This window comes from Terrapene carolina, unplaced genomic scaffold (assembly GCF_002925995.2).
Source record: "Terrapene carolina triunguis isolate 2854851 unplaced genomic scaffold, T_m_triunguis-2.0 Scaffold58, whole genome shotgun sequence".
Taxonomy (NCBI): domain Eukaryota; kingdom Metazoa; phylum Chordata; order Testudines; family Emydidae; genus Terrapene; species Terrapene triunguis.
In genome coordinates, this window is record NW_020664409.1 from 78,749,169 (window position 1) to 78,767,137 (window position 17,969).

Consider the following 17,969-nt stretch of genomic DNA (forward strand, 5'->3'; position numbering starts at 1 on the left):
TGGCAGCGAGCTGAGCAGGCTGGTGGCGTAAGATCAGCATTTTAATTTAATTTTAAATGATGCTTCTTAAACATTTTGAAAACCTTGTTTACTTTACATACAATAGTTTAGTTGTATAATATAGACTTATAGAAAGAGACCTTCTAAAAACGTTAAAATGTATTACCGGCACGCGAAACCTTAAATTAGCATGAATAAATGAAGACTCGGCATACCACTTTTGAAAGGTTGCCTACCCCTGATCTAAAGCAAAGACAAGCAGAACAGGTCTGATTCACCACTGCTTTGCACTCTGTCTCATCAATGCCACTTCTGCTAAATGAGTGCAGAATGCTAATAAATCAGAATAGTAGTTAGTTTTTACATTCATTTTGCATGCATGTAAGTGACAATGCAAGGTGCAAAGCAATGGAGAATTGTACCTAGTGATGTGCTGTTAAATAGCTGGTTCATTTCAGGAGTAGGCAAAGTTACTCTTGTTGGCTCAATCCTGCAAGGTGCTAAGTTCCTAGGCCCTATCCAATGCTCACTGAAGTCAACGGGAATCTTTCAATTTCTTTCTGTGAGTGTTGGCTCAAACCTTACTGCAAAGTACTGAGTGCCCTGAACTTCTAATGAAGTCAATGTATTTGTAAAGCACATTTGGTGCCATGTAGCTGAATGGCACCAAATCAATGCAAGCTATACAGAAGAGATGCCTGCTCTGAAACTGTCTCTGTCCTTGAAAGTTTGGATGTCTTATCTTGACACCAGTAACATTTGGCTTAAAGGCAAAGTCTTCCCAGGCTCAGACATTTCAGAAAATATTAAAGGAAAGCACTAAAATGTATGTTGCTCGTAGTGTGAGAATATCAATCAGGATAATGGAGGGAAAAGCACCTCTAACTTTTAAAAATAATTGGCTTCAAATTTGGCAAGTGGACAAAGCATATTGAGAAAATGTTTTCATGCTGAATTAAAAGAGATAGTGTTGTGTTTTAGCCTGCTGATGTTGTCAGTGCAGAATTTGAAGGTGCACGGCCAGATTCCAATGACATCAATGGAGTTACTCTGGATTTATATCTGTTATAACTGAGTTCAGAATCTGCTGTGCCGTTTTCAGTTGGATTGTAATGTTACAGTGGAACTGAGCTATACAGCTGTTTTAGCCCCCTACTTTGTGTCTGGAACATTTTCCCATCTTCGTTATACCATTTGTCCATTCACTAATAGTAGTGGTGGAACTGTGAGGAAGGAGCCACTTGAGAGCCAGTGAGCACTCTATGGCTCCTCCATAGGTCTTCCACTTGCAGTGAGTGTGGAGAGAAGATCTATTTTAATAGTCAACTGAGTGGAAAACATAGGGGCCATTTTGAATCTATATAGGCGAATTGCTGTGCTCTCTGCGAAAACTCATTTTCAGTGTGCTCATATGGCCAATTTTTACAGGACAGTGCTGCTGTTAAAGAAAGCAGATCAACAGACAGACGTGATAAGAGCTATGTAGCTTTTCAGTAGCAATATGGAGACTGTATTTCAGTTCATTAATGCACCAGTTGTACTTGTGCAACTTTGTGCTGTTAATGACAGCATAAAAAGTGGTTGTAATATTGAATCAATTACCTGCCACAGCAATTCTCCTCTGCTCTTAGTTACAGCCATAAACACAGAATAATTCTTATTGAATCCATTGGAATTGCTTTGAACTAGTTCAGAGCATGGGGGTTATATATGGCACTTGATAGCAGTAGCAGAGATGACACTCTCACAGAAAAATACCTTTTTTCTCCTTTAATGAGAAACACTGCATTGATGCACAAAGTACACACCCCTTTCTCGTTAAAGAGCAAAAGTCTTTTTAATACAACATCACCTATTGGCATGTTTGTAAAGGTAATGGGTAGCTCTGTCCAAGTCAAGGGGAGCTTTGCTGTTGATGTCAATTGGAGCTGGATCAGGACTTAAATCTGGGTCAGAGGTTCCATGATAAATGTTAATTTTTAGGGATAAATAACTTCATTTTTTTTTCTCCAAATGAACATTTTCCATTTTCACTCTCTGGGTTGGCTCTTGTTCCCATTGCAGTCATCAGAAGTGCCATTCATGGATCATGTCCAGGGTTCCAAGAAGGTTAATGGCATATTGGGCTGCATTAGTAGGAGCATTGCCAGCCGATCGAGGGAAGTGATTATTCCCCTCTATTCTGCACTGGTGCAGCCACATCTGGAGTATTGCGTCCAATATTGGGCCCCCCGCTACAAATTGGACAAATTGGAAAGAGTCCAGCGGAGGGCAACGAAAATGATTAGGGGGCTGGGACACATGGCTTACGAGGAGAGGCTGAGGGAACTGGGCTTATTTAGTCTGCAGAAGAGAAGAGTGAGGGGGGATTTGATAGCAGCCTTCAATTACCTGAAGGAGATTCCAAAGAGGATGGAACTCGGCTGTTCTCAGTGATGGCAGATGACAGAACAAGAAGCAATGGTCTCAAGTTGCAGTGGGGAAAGTCTTGGCTGGATATAAGGAAACACTATTTCACTAGGAGGGTGGTGAAGCACTGGAATGGGATATCTAGGGAGGTGGTGGAATCTCCATCCTTAGAGGTTTTTAAGGCCCAGTTTGACAAAGCCCTGACTGGGATGATTTAGTTGGGGTTGGTCCTGCTTTGAGCAGGGGATTGGACTAGGTGACATCCTGAGGTCTCTTCCAACCCTAATCTTCTATGATTCTCTGATTCTCAGCCTCCAGAATCGTTTCATTCTCTCTTACTGTCTTTTGTAGCTTGATTCATTTAGTTCTGAATAAGTACATGTGAATTTTACTGGCTCCAAGTGAACATCTCCCACTTTGATTGAAATAAAAAAGAGGAATTTCTATTTTTAAGGTGAAAAAACTGGGATATTTAATATTGAATGATGACTGTCTTGGGGCATATGGATTTTTATTTTGCTTAACAATATGGCTATACTTCTATTTATACAATAAATTTGAATAGCTTCAAAGGAGGTTTTGCTGCTTGTTATGTCAATAACAAGGCTTATTTTATAAACTTCTTAGGAATGTATTTACATAACAGCCCAGTGACTACAAAGGAGCTGTTAGGGCCTATTAGGTCAACACTGTGCATCTTCAAAGTCTGTATGTACTTCTCCATGTCTTTAAATGTCTATAAATATCTGTTTACATGCTTGAAGGCTGTGGCCTGTACACTCTTATGGGGCTACATTAACTTTCCCACCATTGCTAATAATAATAGTACCTAACTCTTATATAGCGCTTTTCATCAGTACTTCTCAACAGGGCCGCCCGGGCAGGGGGGGGGCAAGTGGGGCAATAGGCCCCAGGACCCACAGTGGCCCACATGAGAATATAGTATTCTATAGTAGTGCAACTTTTTTTTATGGAAGGGGCCCCCAAAATTGCTTTGCCCCAGGCCCCCTGAATCCTCTGGGCAGCCCTGCTTCTCAAAGCGCTTTACAAAGCTAGCACCTGTATAGAGCTGCTGTGCTAATGCAAACCTAGGAGATCCTAAGGGAAAGCTCAGTGTAGACAAGGTTTAAAGGAATGCCAGTCCTGCAGTGTTCTCACTTTAGTGCATAACGGAATGAAGCATCTAGGCACTGTGACATGATACAGAGTTGGCCATTGTATTGAGTTTTCACTTGCCTTGGTTTATTTCACATTAACTTGATTCTCTCTCTCTATTTAAGCATTTCTAATGGGTGCATTCTAATTACTAGGCATCACATGTAGTAGTTTTATTAGCTGATCCCTGTAGGGTAATATCTGTATTTTTGGTCTCAGGGAGCAGAAAGGAAAATCCGTGATGAAGAGAGGAAGCAGAACAGGAAGAAAGGGAAAGGCCAAGCATCACAAGCCTCATGCAATAACTGTGAGTAAGAAAGGCCAGTCCAGATTGCTCTAAGTCATGCTCATTATGCCTTCTATCATCATAACACTGCTTTGTGATCCTTATTAGCAGCTGAAGGGAAATTGTCTGCTCTCCCTCTGCAAAAAAAGAGTGACATCACCTACTTCAAAACAATGACTGACCTGGATTCTCAGCCAGTTCTCTTCATACCAGATATTCACTTTGGAAACCTACAAAGGACTGGACAGGTAGGAATCAACAATGAGAAGCACAGGTGTCTGATAGTTATCCAGCTACCTCTGCTGTAAGACATACTTAATAGACTCAAAGCAGGGGTTTGGTGACAGGATTTTTTGGTTTTGTTTTTATTTTAATTTAATGTTGCTCTTGAGTAGCCCTGTGGTACAGGTATACCAGGAAGACCTCAGAAGAGAGGGGAAACATTGTTCATAGTTCTACAGGGGAAGGAAGGAGTTAATTTAATATTTCTAGATTTTTTAAGGTAACTATGAAGGAAACAAATAGGAGCTTCAGAATAGGAAGTTGGCATGTGACTGAGAGAAACAATTGTTTCTTCTCTGTGCTGATTGACTTTAGACACACTAGGTAGGTGAGGTAATATCTTTTATTGGACCAACTTCTTCTGGTGAAAGAGACAAGCTTTTGAGCTTACACAGAGCTCTTCTTCGGGTCTCGGAAAAGTACTCAAGTGTCCCAGCTAAATCCAAGGTGGAACAGATTGTTTAGCATAAGTAAACACATGTTGTGAGCAGGGTCGACGAGGGGGGAAGCTGGTACAAATTACCAGGGCCCAGCGGTCCGGAAGGGGGACCGGGGCCCGGCTTCCCTGGCCTCCCCCCCTCTTGTCGGCCCTGTTTAGCCAGTCCGCCCTTGCTGGGGGGCCCGAAAAAATTCTGGGCCTGGCTTCCCCCCCTCTCATCGGCCCTGTTTAGCCGGTCCGCCCTTGCTGGGGGGCCCGAAAAATTTTTTTCACCGGGGCCCGAACCTGCTCTCGGCGGCCCTGATTGTGAGAGACTTTAAGAGATAATGTGCCCCCTTATGGTAGAAGAGACACCCACTCCCAGGATGATTTAAAACAATGACCAGTATGATCAAATGTTAACTCCATGTCGGCCTGTCAGGTTTTTGCTGTCTTTAAAAGTAGTCACAAGGAACAAGCTCCCCTAACGCCATTACATATGATGCCTGTCACCTTGATATCTGTATTTCCTTAGAAGAGTCTTGCACTCACATAGGTAGTGATAATGAAACTCTGGAGATCAAGGGTAATGCTCACAATCATTACTAATATTGTTCACAAGCATGATTTACCTTTTTTAAAGACCTGTGAATTAAATACAACAGAGTCTTTGCTGGCTTGGTTAGAGCCACTCCTTTAGCTCCTTGGGAAAGCTGCAAACCTGAATTCTAGCTCCATCATTGGCTTTTTCCTAAACATGGATATATTAACTGTGTACTGCTTAGTGGATGGAGTGAAAGCTTAGTAATAGGGACTGCCAAATCTGTGTCTAGGTATATGCACATCTCACTAAAAATGTAAAAGAAACAAAGACTAAAGTGACATTGAGTATGAGTTTATCATTAATTTTTAAAGCAGCCAGCATTGCAGAAGAGATTATGAAAAGCACATAGACCTTAGGCGTCATGATCACAGCTGCCACTAAAATTATTCACCAGGAATGGAAAGACTCCCACTTATATGTCAGCACTGGGTACCTTCTATTCTTGTGACTTTCAAATGCGAATGTGTATTTGCATCAAAATGTAAGAAGATAGAATTATTCCTTACTACATGGCATGTAAATAATTTTCCAAATTAAAATGGAATATATCATATTCTTTCTGACTGCACGCTCATAGATAATATTTATCCCTATTCTATATTGCTGTATACTAGGGTTTTCTGTGTATCCTAATGTTTTTATCCTTAGCTATTTTTTGTGTTTTGTATTTTACGAAACCTCCTATTTCTTGGTTCCAAAATGTTTTATTAGAACAATACTTTGGAGTTATAAAGCACCTTTCATCTGATGATCTTATAGTACTTTACAGATATTAATGGATTTAGCCTCAGCACACTTCTCTGCTCCCCCTGTTCGCTCCACCTGGCTACACCACTGCCCTCATCTCCCACTGAAAGTTTCAGTTGCAGTTGAGTGCAATCAGCACCTTGCACATTCAAACTATAGGAGACATGTCCAAGGTCAGTCAGGAAATCTGTGGCAGAACTGGGACTAGCACACAGGTTTTTAGTTCTGTGTTTTAGTTCCTAGTTTTCAATGTTAGTAGAACAAGCGAGCATTCTTACCTACCAGTAAGCATTTTTACCTATCTACCTACTCACCTGCCTTGCAGGGGGGTTGTGAGGACTATGGTTGATCTAGTATCTTATACAGCACCTGAAACATGGAGAATGCTATGAAAATACTGAGCATTATTTGTATCTCTGCTGCAGACTGTAGTCCAGGACCCTGGCTGGTTTAAAATGTTGTCACTGTATTCAAGCTATGCTTATTTACAGGAGCTGAGTATCTGGCCCTGTATATAGGTGCATCATGCTAGAAACAGATGTGTACCATACATACTAATACCATTTGCATATCCATTAGTGCCTTTAATTTTTGTATTAGTTTTTATATTTTAATTAGCTTCCTCGACATCTATTTTATATATAAAGCTTGTGACTGCTGTGGTTTAAATCACATTGGGGTTATTTAGGCAAGTAGTAATCTGATTTTCAGGACTGTTATACTTTCCTAGCGATTGGAAGAATGATGTAAACCAGACTGAAGAAGTTTCTTGTCAAAATACATTGAGGTACCTCCATTGTGGCATACACAACAGCAGTTGTTCTAATCCACATTTTCTTCAGGTCACAATTAAAACCATAGACAATTGTTTTATACAAGGGGGGAAAAATCAACAGATGCAAAATTCAAACTGTGTCTCTTTTCCTTTTTTGAGCTCTTCCATACAGCAGGTATCCATGCTGCAGCAATAAACTTGTTCCTTTTCCACCCCTACAGGTTTGCTATAACATAGACGACGAGAGAGAAGGGTAAGACATTTACTGCTTTGCGATAAAGTTTTGCAGCCAGTAGTCCAAACCCTTGAAAATCAGGCACGCAACCACAGAGTCAAATAAACAAGAACCATTTTTTCCTTCCTGTTCTGTGTTCATAACTTGTGGAGTTGAGAAGGCAAAGTTTTTTTTTATTTTGACTACTGTTTTCCTCCACATGGGCTGGCTTCTTTTTATATCTGTTTATTTTTACAGTCCATAATAAAATAGTGCATTAAGCAGGAAGGGTCATCACAAGGTCAATACAATGTATTGGATCATAACATAAAATAATAATTTTACATTTATATTAGTACTGTACTTTCCACCTTAAGGAACCCCAAACCCCTTTAAAATTTTTCCATGTAGGAATTGCTTAAAGCACCATTGAAAAGCAAGAAGCTCTTGGGTGGAACATAGAAGCTGTTTAATAGTGCAGAGCAACATGTGACGCAACTGTGTAGGAGAAGAAGTGGATCCATGCCCAATACAAATGCAGAAGGATTTTAAGTCGGCTGAATATAGTTAGGTCAGCATGTTGGGGCTGACTCCCCTACTCTTGCAAACAAAATGGAATTTTTAATGGTACCAAGTGGCCCAGTCTCAGTTTTGACTTATCCTGAAGATTGTAGCTCCACTATCATAGTGCCCCCTAGCAGCATGCAGAAGCATTAGCTCACTATGAGCGTAGAGGAAGAATGCCTCCTACTTAACCACCACAATAATTTCCTGCAGCACCTTTGGTTTCTCTGGTGTCTCCCAACCAGGTACTGACTGTTTGAGCCTGTTTAAATATGGTGAGATCACAGTTGGAAGTTTAAAGGTTGCAGACTGCAACCACAACCCCTTTCCATTCTACAAGTTATGAATTCTCTGCATTAACTTCATGTTCCTCCTTCCTTTCTCTATCTTCTGTACAAATGAGCACGGTGTTGCCTTTTAAACAAGTGTAAAGAACAGGAGTTTGGAATACTATTGAGCAAGACTCAACCATATAAATCGCAGAGTATTATTGGCCAAGAGAAGCAAAATCTTACATTCAAACTGATGGCATTTCTCTTTCTGTCTGTCTGTTTGGATATAATGCAATAATGCTTCCAATAACACATTCAACCAGGTCTGTAATTGTCTACAGATCAAAAAATTGATTGACGGCAGCCATTAATAGCTTCCAGCATAACAATACCCCAGTCTCATCTCTGCCTATCTTCCCAACAGAGTTTCACATGTTGACACCTTCGATGATTTATCTCCCAAACAGAAGAAAAGGAATAAAATGTGGGGTGGGGGAGGTGAGATGGGGGGCATACAGAATCCCAGCAGGGAAGGAGAATGGAGAATCTGGTATGGGGAAGGGGGAAATGAGGGAGAACACAGAGCCCTGGCATGGGAGTAAGGGGGAGATATGGTGCATAGAGTCCCTGAAGGGGGAAATGAGGGGATAGTGGGGGGCATACCCTGGCATGGTGGAGTCCTTGATATAGAGGAAGGTGGGAGAGTGACTGTATAGTGACATCAGCAGCTAGGTCTTTCTTTTTTCATGCTCCTTCCCTTTGTAATTTGTATTTAATATTGGGAAACATGTACCTGACATAGTCATTCTGGGAAATTGAAGAGGCTTGGATAGTTCAGAGAAGGATCAGGATCTAAATCCTTGCAGTTCTTGCTCTACCATTCCTTGAGACGCTAGTGGGAGTTTTGCTTGAATATGGGGTGAGATATAAACTGTCACTGTTGGCTCCTCTCTTGTTGGAAGGACAGTATATGACAAAAAGGTTGTTTTGTTATTTTCTAGTAGCAGCATCCTGGTTAAAAGGATGTTCCGGCCTGTGGAGGAGGAGTTTGGCCCGTCGCCTTTGAAACAAATGAAAGAAGAAGGACTGAAAAGAGGTAATAATTAATTATCAGGAAAATAAATGCACTGGTCTGCATTCTTCACTCATGCAGTCTAGGGCAGTGGTTCTCAAAGCCAGGCCGCCGCTTGTGCAGGGAAAGCCCCGGGCAGGCCGGACCGGTTTGTTTACCTGCCGCTTCCACAGGTTTGGCCGATCACGGCTCCCACTGGCCGCGGTTCGCTGCTCCAGGCCAATGGAGGCTGCGGGAAGTGGCGTGGGCCAAGGGATGTGCTGGCCGCCCTTCCTGCAGCCCCCATTGACCTGGAGCGGTGAACCGCGGCCAGTGGGAGCCGTGATCGGCCAAACCTGCGGACGCGGCAGGTAAACAAACCGGTCCGGCCTGCCCGGGGCTTTCCCTGAACAAGCAGTGGACTGGCTTTGAGAACCACTGGTCTAGGGTGAACCAGAAATTACTCAAATGAAAATCAGTGGCATTACAATGGTGTAAAAATAGAGTAAGTGACAGAAGAATGAGGCCCACTGCCACCACACCAACTATTATACAAGGAGAATTCCTAGAACATGCTAAGGGTAATCAATAGGTACTAGTTTGCATGCTATCTTGAGAAGGGATAGACAAATGTGATTGTATAAAATATAAACTGTCCAGAATGTTTCCCAACCCTTGAAACAGACTTTGAGGTTCAAAAAAGTTCCCCTGACAAATCCTTCACTATTTATTTTTCATTTGCATTCACCTTGGCACTTTCTTGTTCTGGATAGGACCACAATACAAAGGACACAATACACTGAGTCAGATACAGAGATCCAAGCTCCTGCTGACTTTATTGGGAGATTAGCCTGAGTAAAAACTGTAAGGATTAAGGATTTAGTCCAATGAGAGAGCTACTTTCATGAGACTTTCAGTCAAATATTGCTGAAGACTCCAGAGGTTTGAATAGTTCAGATCAATCAAACCTGCCAATGTGTTGAGATCATGAGTGAGTGTGTGTGTGTGTGTGTGTGTGTGTGTGTCCTTGACAATATTAAGACAACAAAACACTGAGATGTGCTACACATCGGCGTCCTTTCACCTTTTCAGGAATGTCTCCCCATGTGCTTAGATCTGTGATCTTTCTTTTGTTGGCCGTGGTGGTGATGTACATGAATCTGTGAAGGGTACCAGATGTACCAGGTGGATGCTGTTGTCTGCTTAGAATTAATGAGCAGAAAGATTTTTAAAAATCAAAATGAAAATGTGAGATAAGCCCAAGCCAAAGACCCAGATCTGACCAAACTAAAGCCCTGGTCAGTTCAGATTTGGGGGTGTTGGCACCACCCATTGAAAGCAGAGGGGCCAGCTGCCAGGGCTGGGTGTGAAACCCTTTTCTCCCTACCCACTGGGCCCAACAAAGAATTCCCAGCTAACAGCATGGTGAACTAGCATGAGAGAGACACTTGCTTTGATTCCTTCAGTCGAGTGATTAATTTATAATGTGGTTCAGGAAGATCACACAGGCATGCACATAGGAGCCATTGTTGTACAGCTCAAAGCACCTGTGTAATTCTTGTTCTGTGATTTGTTGTTTTAACGTTATTCAGGATTCACAGCTATGTCAGGATGAAGAATTCAAAACATAAAACATTTTAATGGTGACAAAATTTGAACTAATTAAAGCCAGCAGCCTGCAGCTGCCCTGTTCACATCCCTGTTCATGCAGTGCTACCCAGAGGTTTTACTTTGCTGGTCCCAAGCCAGGCCTCTTCCAGCTTGCCTTCCTGCCCTGGCAGACTTTCTGCAACCTGTCTCAGACTCTCCATCCTGAAGAATGCCTTGTCTTTCTAGCTTATGTCTCTCAAGAAAGTCACTCTAAATTACACTAAAATAGTTTGGATTTGTGAGCTGTTCACATGGAGCACAAAACCCACCCTAAAGTCTTGTCTGCACTGAGAATTTGCACTGATGTAGCTGCACTGGTACAAACCCCAAGTGGTAAGATCCACCAGCGCAAAGCTCATCTTTACTTGTGTAAACCACTTCTCCCTCTTTTTTGTTGCATAAATCACATCTCCCTCCATTGTCAATTATCCATAACCTACAACACAACACATTGCACTAATTTGTCACACCTTGGTTACTTGTATCAGACCTTGGCAGGTTTGAAGGCTGAGAGGCATGAGGCTAAGATTTTCAAAGTGGGTGCCCAAAGTTAGGCTCCTAAATTCCTTTTTTCTTTTTATGTGGCATCTGCATTACTGGAGGTTTGCCCCCATGTTAGCCCATTCTGTACAGCCCTCAGCTAATCTCTTTGTGGATGATCAGTCCTTTTGATCCGCACAGGATACCATATCATCCATCCAAGATCTTCTTTGCCTGCCTCATGTTCTTCTGCCAAATACTTTCCCTTCCAGTTCCCATAAACGTGCATCACCTGCTGAACCCCTTAAAATGCTTCCTGCAAATTGAATCTTTCTTTTCATAAGGTCTCAGTATTTGCTGAGTTCCAGTCATCTCCAGTAGTTTTTCATTGATTCTGCAATCTATCCATTATATTTTCAGAATTCTTCCATAACATCATAATTCAAATTCATATTTAGACACCTAAATTAGTGGCCTGATTTTTCAAAAGAGCTGAACATCCCAGCAGCTTTGCTTGACTTCAGGGGAGCTGCTGGGTGCTCAGCATTTTTGAAAATCGGGCTGTTTATTTAGACACCTAAATATAGATTTAGGAGTCTACCCTTAGGGACTATATTTGAAACTCTTGGTCTTAGAGCATTAAGTAACACAGTGCAATCCAGAGCTGGGAAGACAGTCGGTACTGAATATTTAGAGCTAGGAATAGATAGCTTAGAGGTTACAGTTTTTCTGATTTGCCCCTACACACAGCTCACTGTCTATTACTATATCTAGCCTGTCTCTAACACTGTGATTTATCCTTTGTAAGAGAGACTGGCTAGATGACATGGAAATAGTGACAGTATGATGGACACTTAATCAGATGTGATAAGAGATGCTTGAATCACATAACTGAGTGAATCAATTACAGAATTCCATTCACGCCACTAAAACACCATATATTTACAACTCCGTGTTCTATGTATGCATAGCAGTGATTCAGGTTCCCCATTATCCCTGTAATGGATCCTTCGTTCAACATAATGTTCTCTGACATTCTCAGTACAGCAAAGAGATTTAACTTTAACTACCCTAACATTAACATTTGATTGAGTGGTTTTCCCCCTTTCAGATGTAAGCTGAAAGTTACATGGTAACTGTTTCGAGTCACCAAAAAGCCATTCTTGAATAAGCAAATAGTGTTACTACATACCATCAGATAGATTAGTCTCCCTACATTTCACTATTACATGGATTTTTAAGGCTTTTACCCATCCCTGGGTGCACTTTATATGGTTCCATAGTAAGGTCCGTACCATTGCTAAATACGAGGAGCAAAAACATCATGATCCCCCGAAGCCCACAGTTTTAAGGCAGAGAATGGACAGTGATCTTGACAGCTAAGTATGAGCTCATTTCAGTCAACTGAAAGCCTGGTCAAAGAAGTTGCAATTCTTTCTAATGTGTCCATGTTCACACTTAAAACATATTTCCAATGGGAATTAAAGCTATAGCAAATACCCTTCTGCCTCTGTCTTACAAAGGTGGTGATTCTATTGTAAAATTAATATAATCTGGTGGAAAATATCCTCCGGACTCTAATGGTTAAAAACTAGTCTCTCTTTCTTGTATTTCCAATTTGTAGGTACAAATAATGGCTGGTGCAGTTTGTCACATAGACCTCTAAGTATCTGATAGAATATGTATATGTGCATGTAATATACATTAATTGATATTGAATTTCCTGGTAGTTTGAAATAAACTGTCCCTTTAGAAAAATAGTTATCAATACTTTACACTTCTGTCTAAAAAAGTTTAACCTACTGCAGTTACAAGTAACACCTAAGATTCATATAAGTGAAGAGATTAGACAAAGAAATGTGTTTTTCTAATTTTCAGTTTGTTTACTTTGTACCTGTGTCAGCACTTTGTGTAGAGTCTGTTTCACTGTTTCCCCTGAATATCCAGCCAATTGGTTTCCCCTTTTATCTGTGAGGGTGTTTAGCACAGCAAGAGGGGAGAGAAAAAACATCTAGATGAGACAGGAAACTATGATTGCAAACCCGCAAAAATTGGCAGGGGTCTGAGGAGGAGATTTTTCAAAGGCACAAAGGGCAGGTGAAAATCAATGGGAAGTAAGTGCCTAACTGCCATTTGTGCCTTTGAATAACTCCCCTGTAGTGCCTGAAATTACTTTTAACTCATTCTGTGAAATTGACTAGATTTCATTTTGAGGGTGCACATTTAAGGTTGCCAAAATGGTAACATCAAAGAATGTTACTTTTTTTTAAACTTACTTTTTTCTCAGGGTATTGGCTAAAGGCAAATTTAATTTACGAAGTAGACGTGCCTTTTCTGAATTCCTTTCCCTAGCCTTTTGGCTAAAGGTTAGAGAGGTGCAAATCTTATAAAGAGGTTGCAGAGAGAACTGGTTATAATTTCAGTTGTTTGATCCCATGATTCAGCCCAGGGACTGAAAATCTACAAAGCAATAGCTCAAATGCTCTTTAACGGGGACTTCCCATATTTCAATAAAACTATTAACTAATCTTAAATTCACAAAAACATGGATTCCTCAAAAATTTAATGTTTAATTTTCTTTGGGCTGGTCCACACTAACCCCCCACTTCAAACTAAGATACGCAACTTCAGCTACGTGAATAACTGAGTACATTAGTTCGAACTTATCGCGGGTCCAGACGCGGCAGGCAGGCTTCCCCGTCGACTGCGCGTACTCCTCTCGCAGAGCAGGAGTACCGGCGTCGACGGCGAGCACTTCCGGGATCGATCCGGGATCGATTTATTGCGTCTAGACAAGACGCGATAAATCGATCCCAGAAGATCGATTGCTTACCGCCGGACCCGGAGGTAAGTATAGACGTACCCCTAGTGTGTTTCCAAACCAGCCAATATGCCTCCTGCAAGTTTACATCAGTGTTTACAGGAGATGGTGTTATTTTTTAACAACAACATCTGGCTTTCATTATTTGTGTTGATTTGTCATTGATTCAAAATTAATATTTGGCTTCCTATTTAATAAGATGTATTTCATCTGCTCAGTTGTCTGTGCCTGCTCCAAATTTGATCCTTGCTCTTTCAGTGCTTCTGTATGTGAGGAAAGAGACTGATGAAGTGTTTGATGCTTTGATGCTAAAGTCACCCACAGTGAAGGGGCTAATGGAAGCGGTAAGTATCTCACATCCCTACCTCATTAATCTTCCACTGAAAGAAAAATCTTGAGATTCTCAAAGTATTACTTAGACAGAACACATAGTGCACACACAAAGCCATCCTCATACATATTTAGCTGCTTCATAAAGACTTTTTGGAGCATGTCTCCTTATCTGAAATTCACTACTGTCAGCAGGTCAATGAGATAAGACTAATCTGTACAGCTGATTTATGGGTCTTGAGAAACTGAGGTAATTAACAAATGCCTGAAGAAGAAAATAGGGTCAGACTGCGTGTTCCGACATGTCTCCTATGCAAGAGAGATTCAGAGCTCTTTAAACCTTTGCCTGTAGCAACTGCATGTGTGTCCACTGCTAATGCCTTTTAACCTTAGGATACTGACTGTGAATATCCCTTTTCCTAGGGCTTTTGTGGGGTTGCTCTGCTGGGGGTGAAAGGATTGTTAATGGTTACTTGGCAAGAGCCAGTCCTCTCCTCTCCTCGATACCTTCTGCTAGCAACTCCCTTTCTTTTCCAGCCTTCCAAAATGACCTACCTTCCCTTTATGAACTGCCTGCGCCCGCTCTACTTCTCTGATTTGGCTTTGCTGCTACTTGCAATCCAGTGATCCCTGATCAGCAGTGGACACCTCCAAATTTAATCCTAGTTTGATGACCTGGCACCAGTCAAGGTCACATTGTGAGGTCTGGTGAGGTGCAGAGAAGACCCCAGAGTGGAGAGGGGGATGGAAAATGTCAGATTACCAGTGAGCTGTGGGTGGGGTGGCTGGGTGAGTCAGGGAAGTTAGAATTTGGGAGGCTAGAATTTAGTTAAGAAGAGAAATGGGAAGGGGACAGGAGCACCAACTTAGAGCTTGTTTCCAGGTCCTCAGCTATGAGCACTAAAAAAAGTACACTGGGACTGTCAGGGTTAATGTTGGGCTTGTTCTTGTATACGGCCCAACAGCAGAGGCCTAGAATGAAATGTCCTGGGTTACAGTCCCCTGTAACAGGCCAGTAGCAGGGGAGAACAGATGGCTGGCTAATGAAGTAGTTCTAAGGGCCCTGAAAAGTTTGCTGTCTAATTAATAATGTTATAACAGAATTTGATCTTGTCGTTGTAGCTGGGCTCCAGGTGTGTTATAATCAATTTAGACCTAAACATCCTCTTCATCTCTGTGCCTATTCCCTAGGCAATGTGCATTTGAAAAGATAGCAGAAGTAGCTCAGAGACAGAAAAAGTTCCTGTTTCCTGTCCACGGGCATGGCTGTGGGTTCAGTAATATGTTTTTAGCACTGATGGAATCTAGTCTGGGAGTGAAATGTTCATTTTAGTGATCTTGAACACTTTCGGAAAACAGACATTCTCGTTGGTAGGCAGAATGGTGGTATGATGGGGAAATCCATACCAAACGCTGTTTATTTGCATGCACCATGTATTCTCCCCACAGTCTTTCCAGCAGTTCATTTTATGAGAAGGTCATTTGTATTTTTACACACTCTAAACTCAGTAATAAGGTTTGACAGAATAAGGCTCACACCCCTGAATAATGAAGGGTTCCCTGAGTGATCCTAATTCAAACTCTGCTTTTGTATTTACAAGATATACATTTTTCTTGTTCATCACACTTCCTGGTCTTTGGCGTTCTCCATATTTTCCATGACACTTGACAGTATTTTCTCAGACTTAGGGTTTGTTTTATTCTTCTCCTTCCTATCACTTTCCAAAAGAACAGTCAATTTCCTACTCAGATTACTCTTTTCTGGGGAATAGCTACCGTCTCATGTTTCAGAGGAAGGCGGACTCAAAGACATGATGCAAATATTCATCCTTTCTATGCTTGCCTTTTACTCGAGGCACTTGTGGTCAGCAGAGAACAGTTACATGCATCAGGAGTGTCTAGAAAAAAAGATCAGCAATCACAAAACACTGCGTTCCTGCTGATTGCTGACCGTCAGGGGCCTAATTCTGCTTTTGTTTGAGTTGATTTTAAATCAATGTAATTCCATTGATTTCAATAGAGTACTTCCAGAATTACATTATGTAGGACCAGAAGGGGCCATCTGCTTTATTCTAGCTGCAGAGGGAAAAAATCAGGCATCTCCCAAGCAGGGAATATCTCTCCCATGGTTACTAAAAAGTAACAAATGAACCCAGTAGAGTCTGTTTGGACAAAAATTGGAATATAATGGGTCAGATGTACTGTCTGAGTGCAACTTCCCCATGGAGTCAGCTGCGCTGCAGAGAGAGGGCAGTAATTTTAACTCCCAGCCAGAGAGGAATCAATACACCTCCCAGCCAGCCGGCCATCCTGAACTGGCCTGCATGCTTTGTGGGCTGTGCTGGTAATCTCCAAGACCCCAGTGGAGCAGGAATTGCAGGTCACTTTGCCTGTGCCACTGTATCCCTGCTACCTGCTGCTACAGGTTGGCTTTCCTCTGCTGGGTACCTGCAGCCCAGGGAGTCAACAGAGTCCAGTTAGTTTTAGTGAAATTCTCCCCTCCCTGTGAACTCCAGACCAAAGAGGTGTTTTGCAGGAAACTGAACAGGACGGGGTGGGCAAACTTTTTGGCCCAAGGGCCACATCTGGGTATGGAAATTGTGTGGTGGGCCATGAATGCTCACGAAATTGGGGGTTGGGGTGCAGGATGGGGTGAGGGCTCCAGATGGGGGTGCGGGCTCCGGAGTGGAGCCAGAAATGAGGAGTACAGGGTGCGTGAGGGGGCTCTGGGCTGGGGCAGGGGGTTGGGGTGGGGGGTGAGGTCTCTGCCTGGGGGTGGAGGCTCTGGGGTGGGGCTGGGGATGAGCCGTTTGGGGTGCAGGAGTGTGCTCTAGGCTGGGACCGAGGGGTTTGGAGGGCAGGAGGGGGATCAGGGCTGAGGCAGGGGGTTGGGGCATGGGAGGAGGACAGGGGTGCAGGCTCCAGGCAGTGCTTACCTCAAGCAGCTCCCAGAAGCAGCAGCATGTTCCCCATCCGGCTCCTACGCGGAGGCGCAGTGCCAGCCAGGCAGTTCTGCATGCTGCCCCGTCCGCAGGTGCCATCCCTGCAGCTCCCATTGGCCATGGTTCTTGGCCAATGGGAGCTGCGGGGGAGGGCTTGGGGCTGGGGCAGCGTGTGGAGCCCCCTGGCTGCCCCTACGCGTGGGAGCCAGAGGGGAGACAAACCACTGCTTTCAGGAGCCACGGCACACGCAGAGCAGAGCAAGCCCCTGACCCCGCTCCCCAGCTGGAGCGCTGGAGCGGGGCAAGCCCCAGACCCTGCTCCCCGGCAGCAGCTCGAGGGCTGGATTAAAACATCTGATGAGCCCAGGGCTGGCTTTAGGAAGTGCGGGGCCCAATTCTAACATTTTTGGCGGGGCCCCGGCAGGGATGACTAAAAAAAACATGTTAAAAAAAGCCTTTCATTTCTTAGCAACCGGTTCCCTATAAAAAGTTCTGATTTAAGGGATGTGCCACAGTATGCATTTTTTGTACCAATAGGGTTACCATACGTCCGTATTTTCCTGGGAGGAATTTTTAAAATTTAAATTTTAAAAATCCATCCCAGACGGCGATTTAAGAACCAAAAAGCCTGACATGTCTGGGAAACTACGGATGTATGTTAACCCTACCTAAAGTTCTTCTTTAAAAAGATGGGCCTGAACTAGAAATGAGCTCCGTTTCACATGTGTGGGTCCCCGCCACTCCCTGGGGGTGTGCTAGGGTGACCAGATGTCCCGATTTTATAGGCACAGCCCCGATTTTTGGGTCTTTTTCTTATATAGGATCCTATTACCCACACCCCCGTCCCGATTTTTCACACTTGCTGTCTGGTCACCCTAGGGTGTGCACATGTGTGGGTCCCAGCTGCTCCCTGCCCCCCTCATTGAAGCAGGTGTGCAGGGTTACTGCCCTGGGAACTGCAGGGCACCA

General features: G+C 43.0%; 1 protein-coding gene across 1 annotated transcript in view; it reads left to right on the plus strand.

The window, feature by feature from the left end:
- Window positions 1-17,969, plus strand: part of GRHL2 (grainyhead like transcription factor 2) — a 112,547-nt gene that overhangs the window by 86,507 nt on the left and 8,071 nt on the right. The window contains exons 11-15 of the mRNA XM_026659869.1: window positions 3,784-3,871; window positions 3,959-4,098; window positions 6,898-6,929; window positions 8,728-8,822; window positions 13,987-14,072. Coding sequence (XP_026515654.1) covers window positions 3,784-3,871; window positions 3,959-4,098; window positions 6,898-6,929; window positions 8,728-8,822; window positions 13,987-14,072 — 441 coding nt within the window. The remainder of the gene's footprint in view (window positions 1-3,783; window positions 3,872-3,958; window positions 4,099-6,897; window positions 6,930-8,727; window positions 8,823-13,986; window positions 14,073-17,969) is intronic.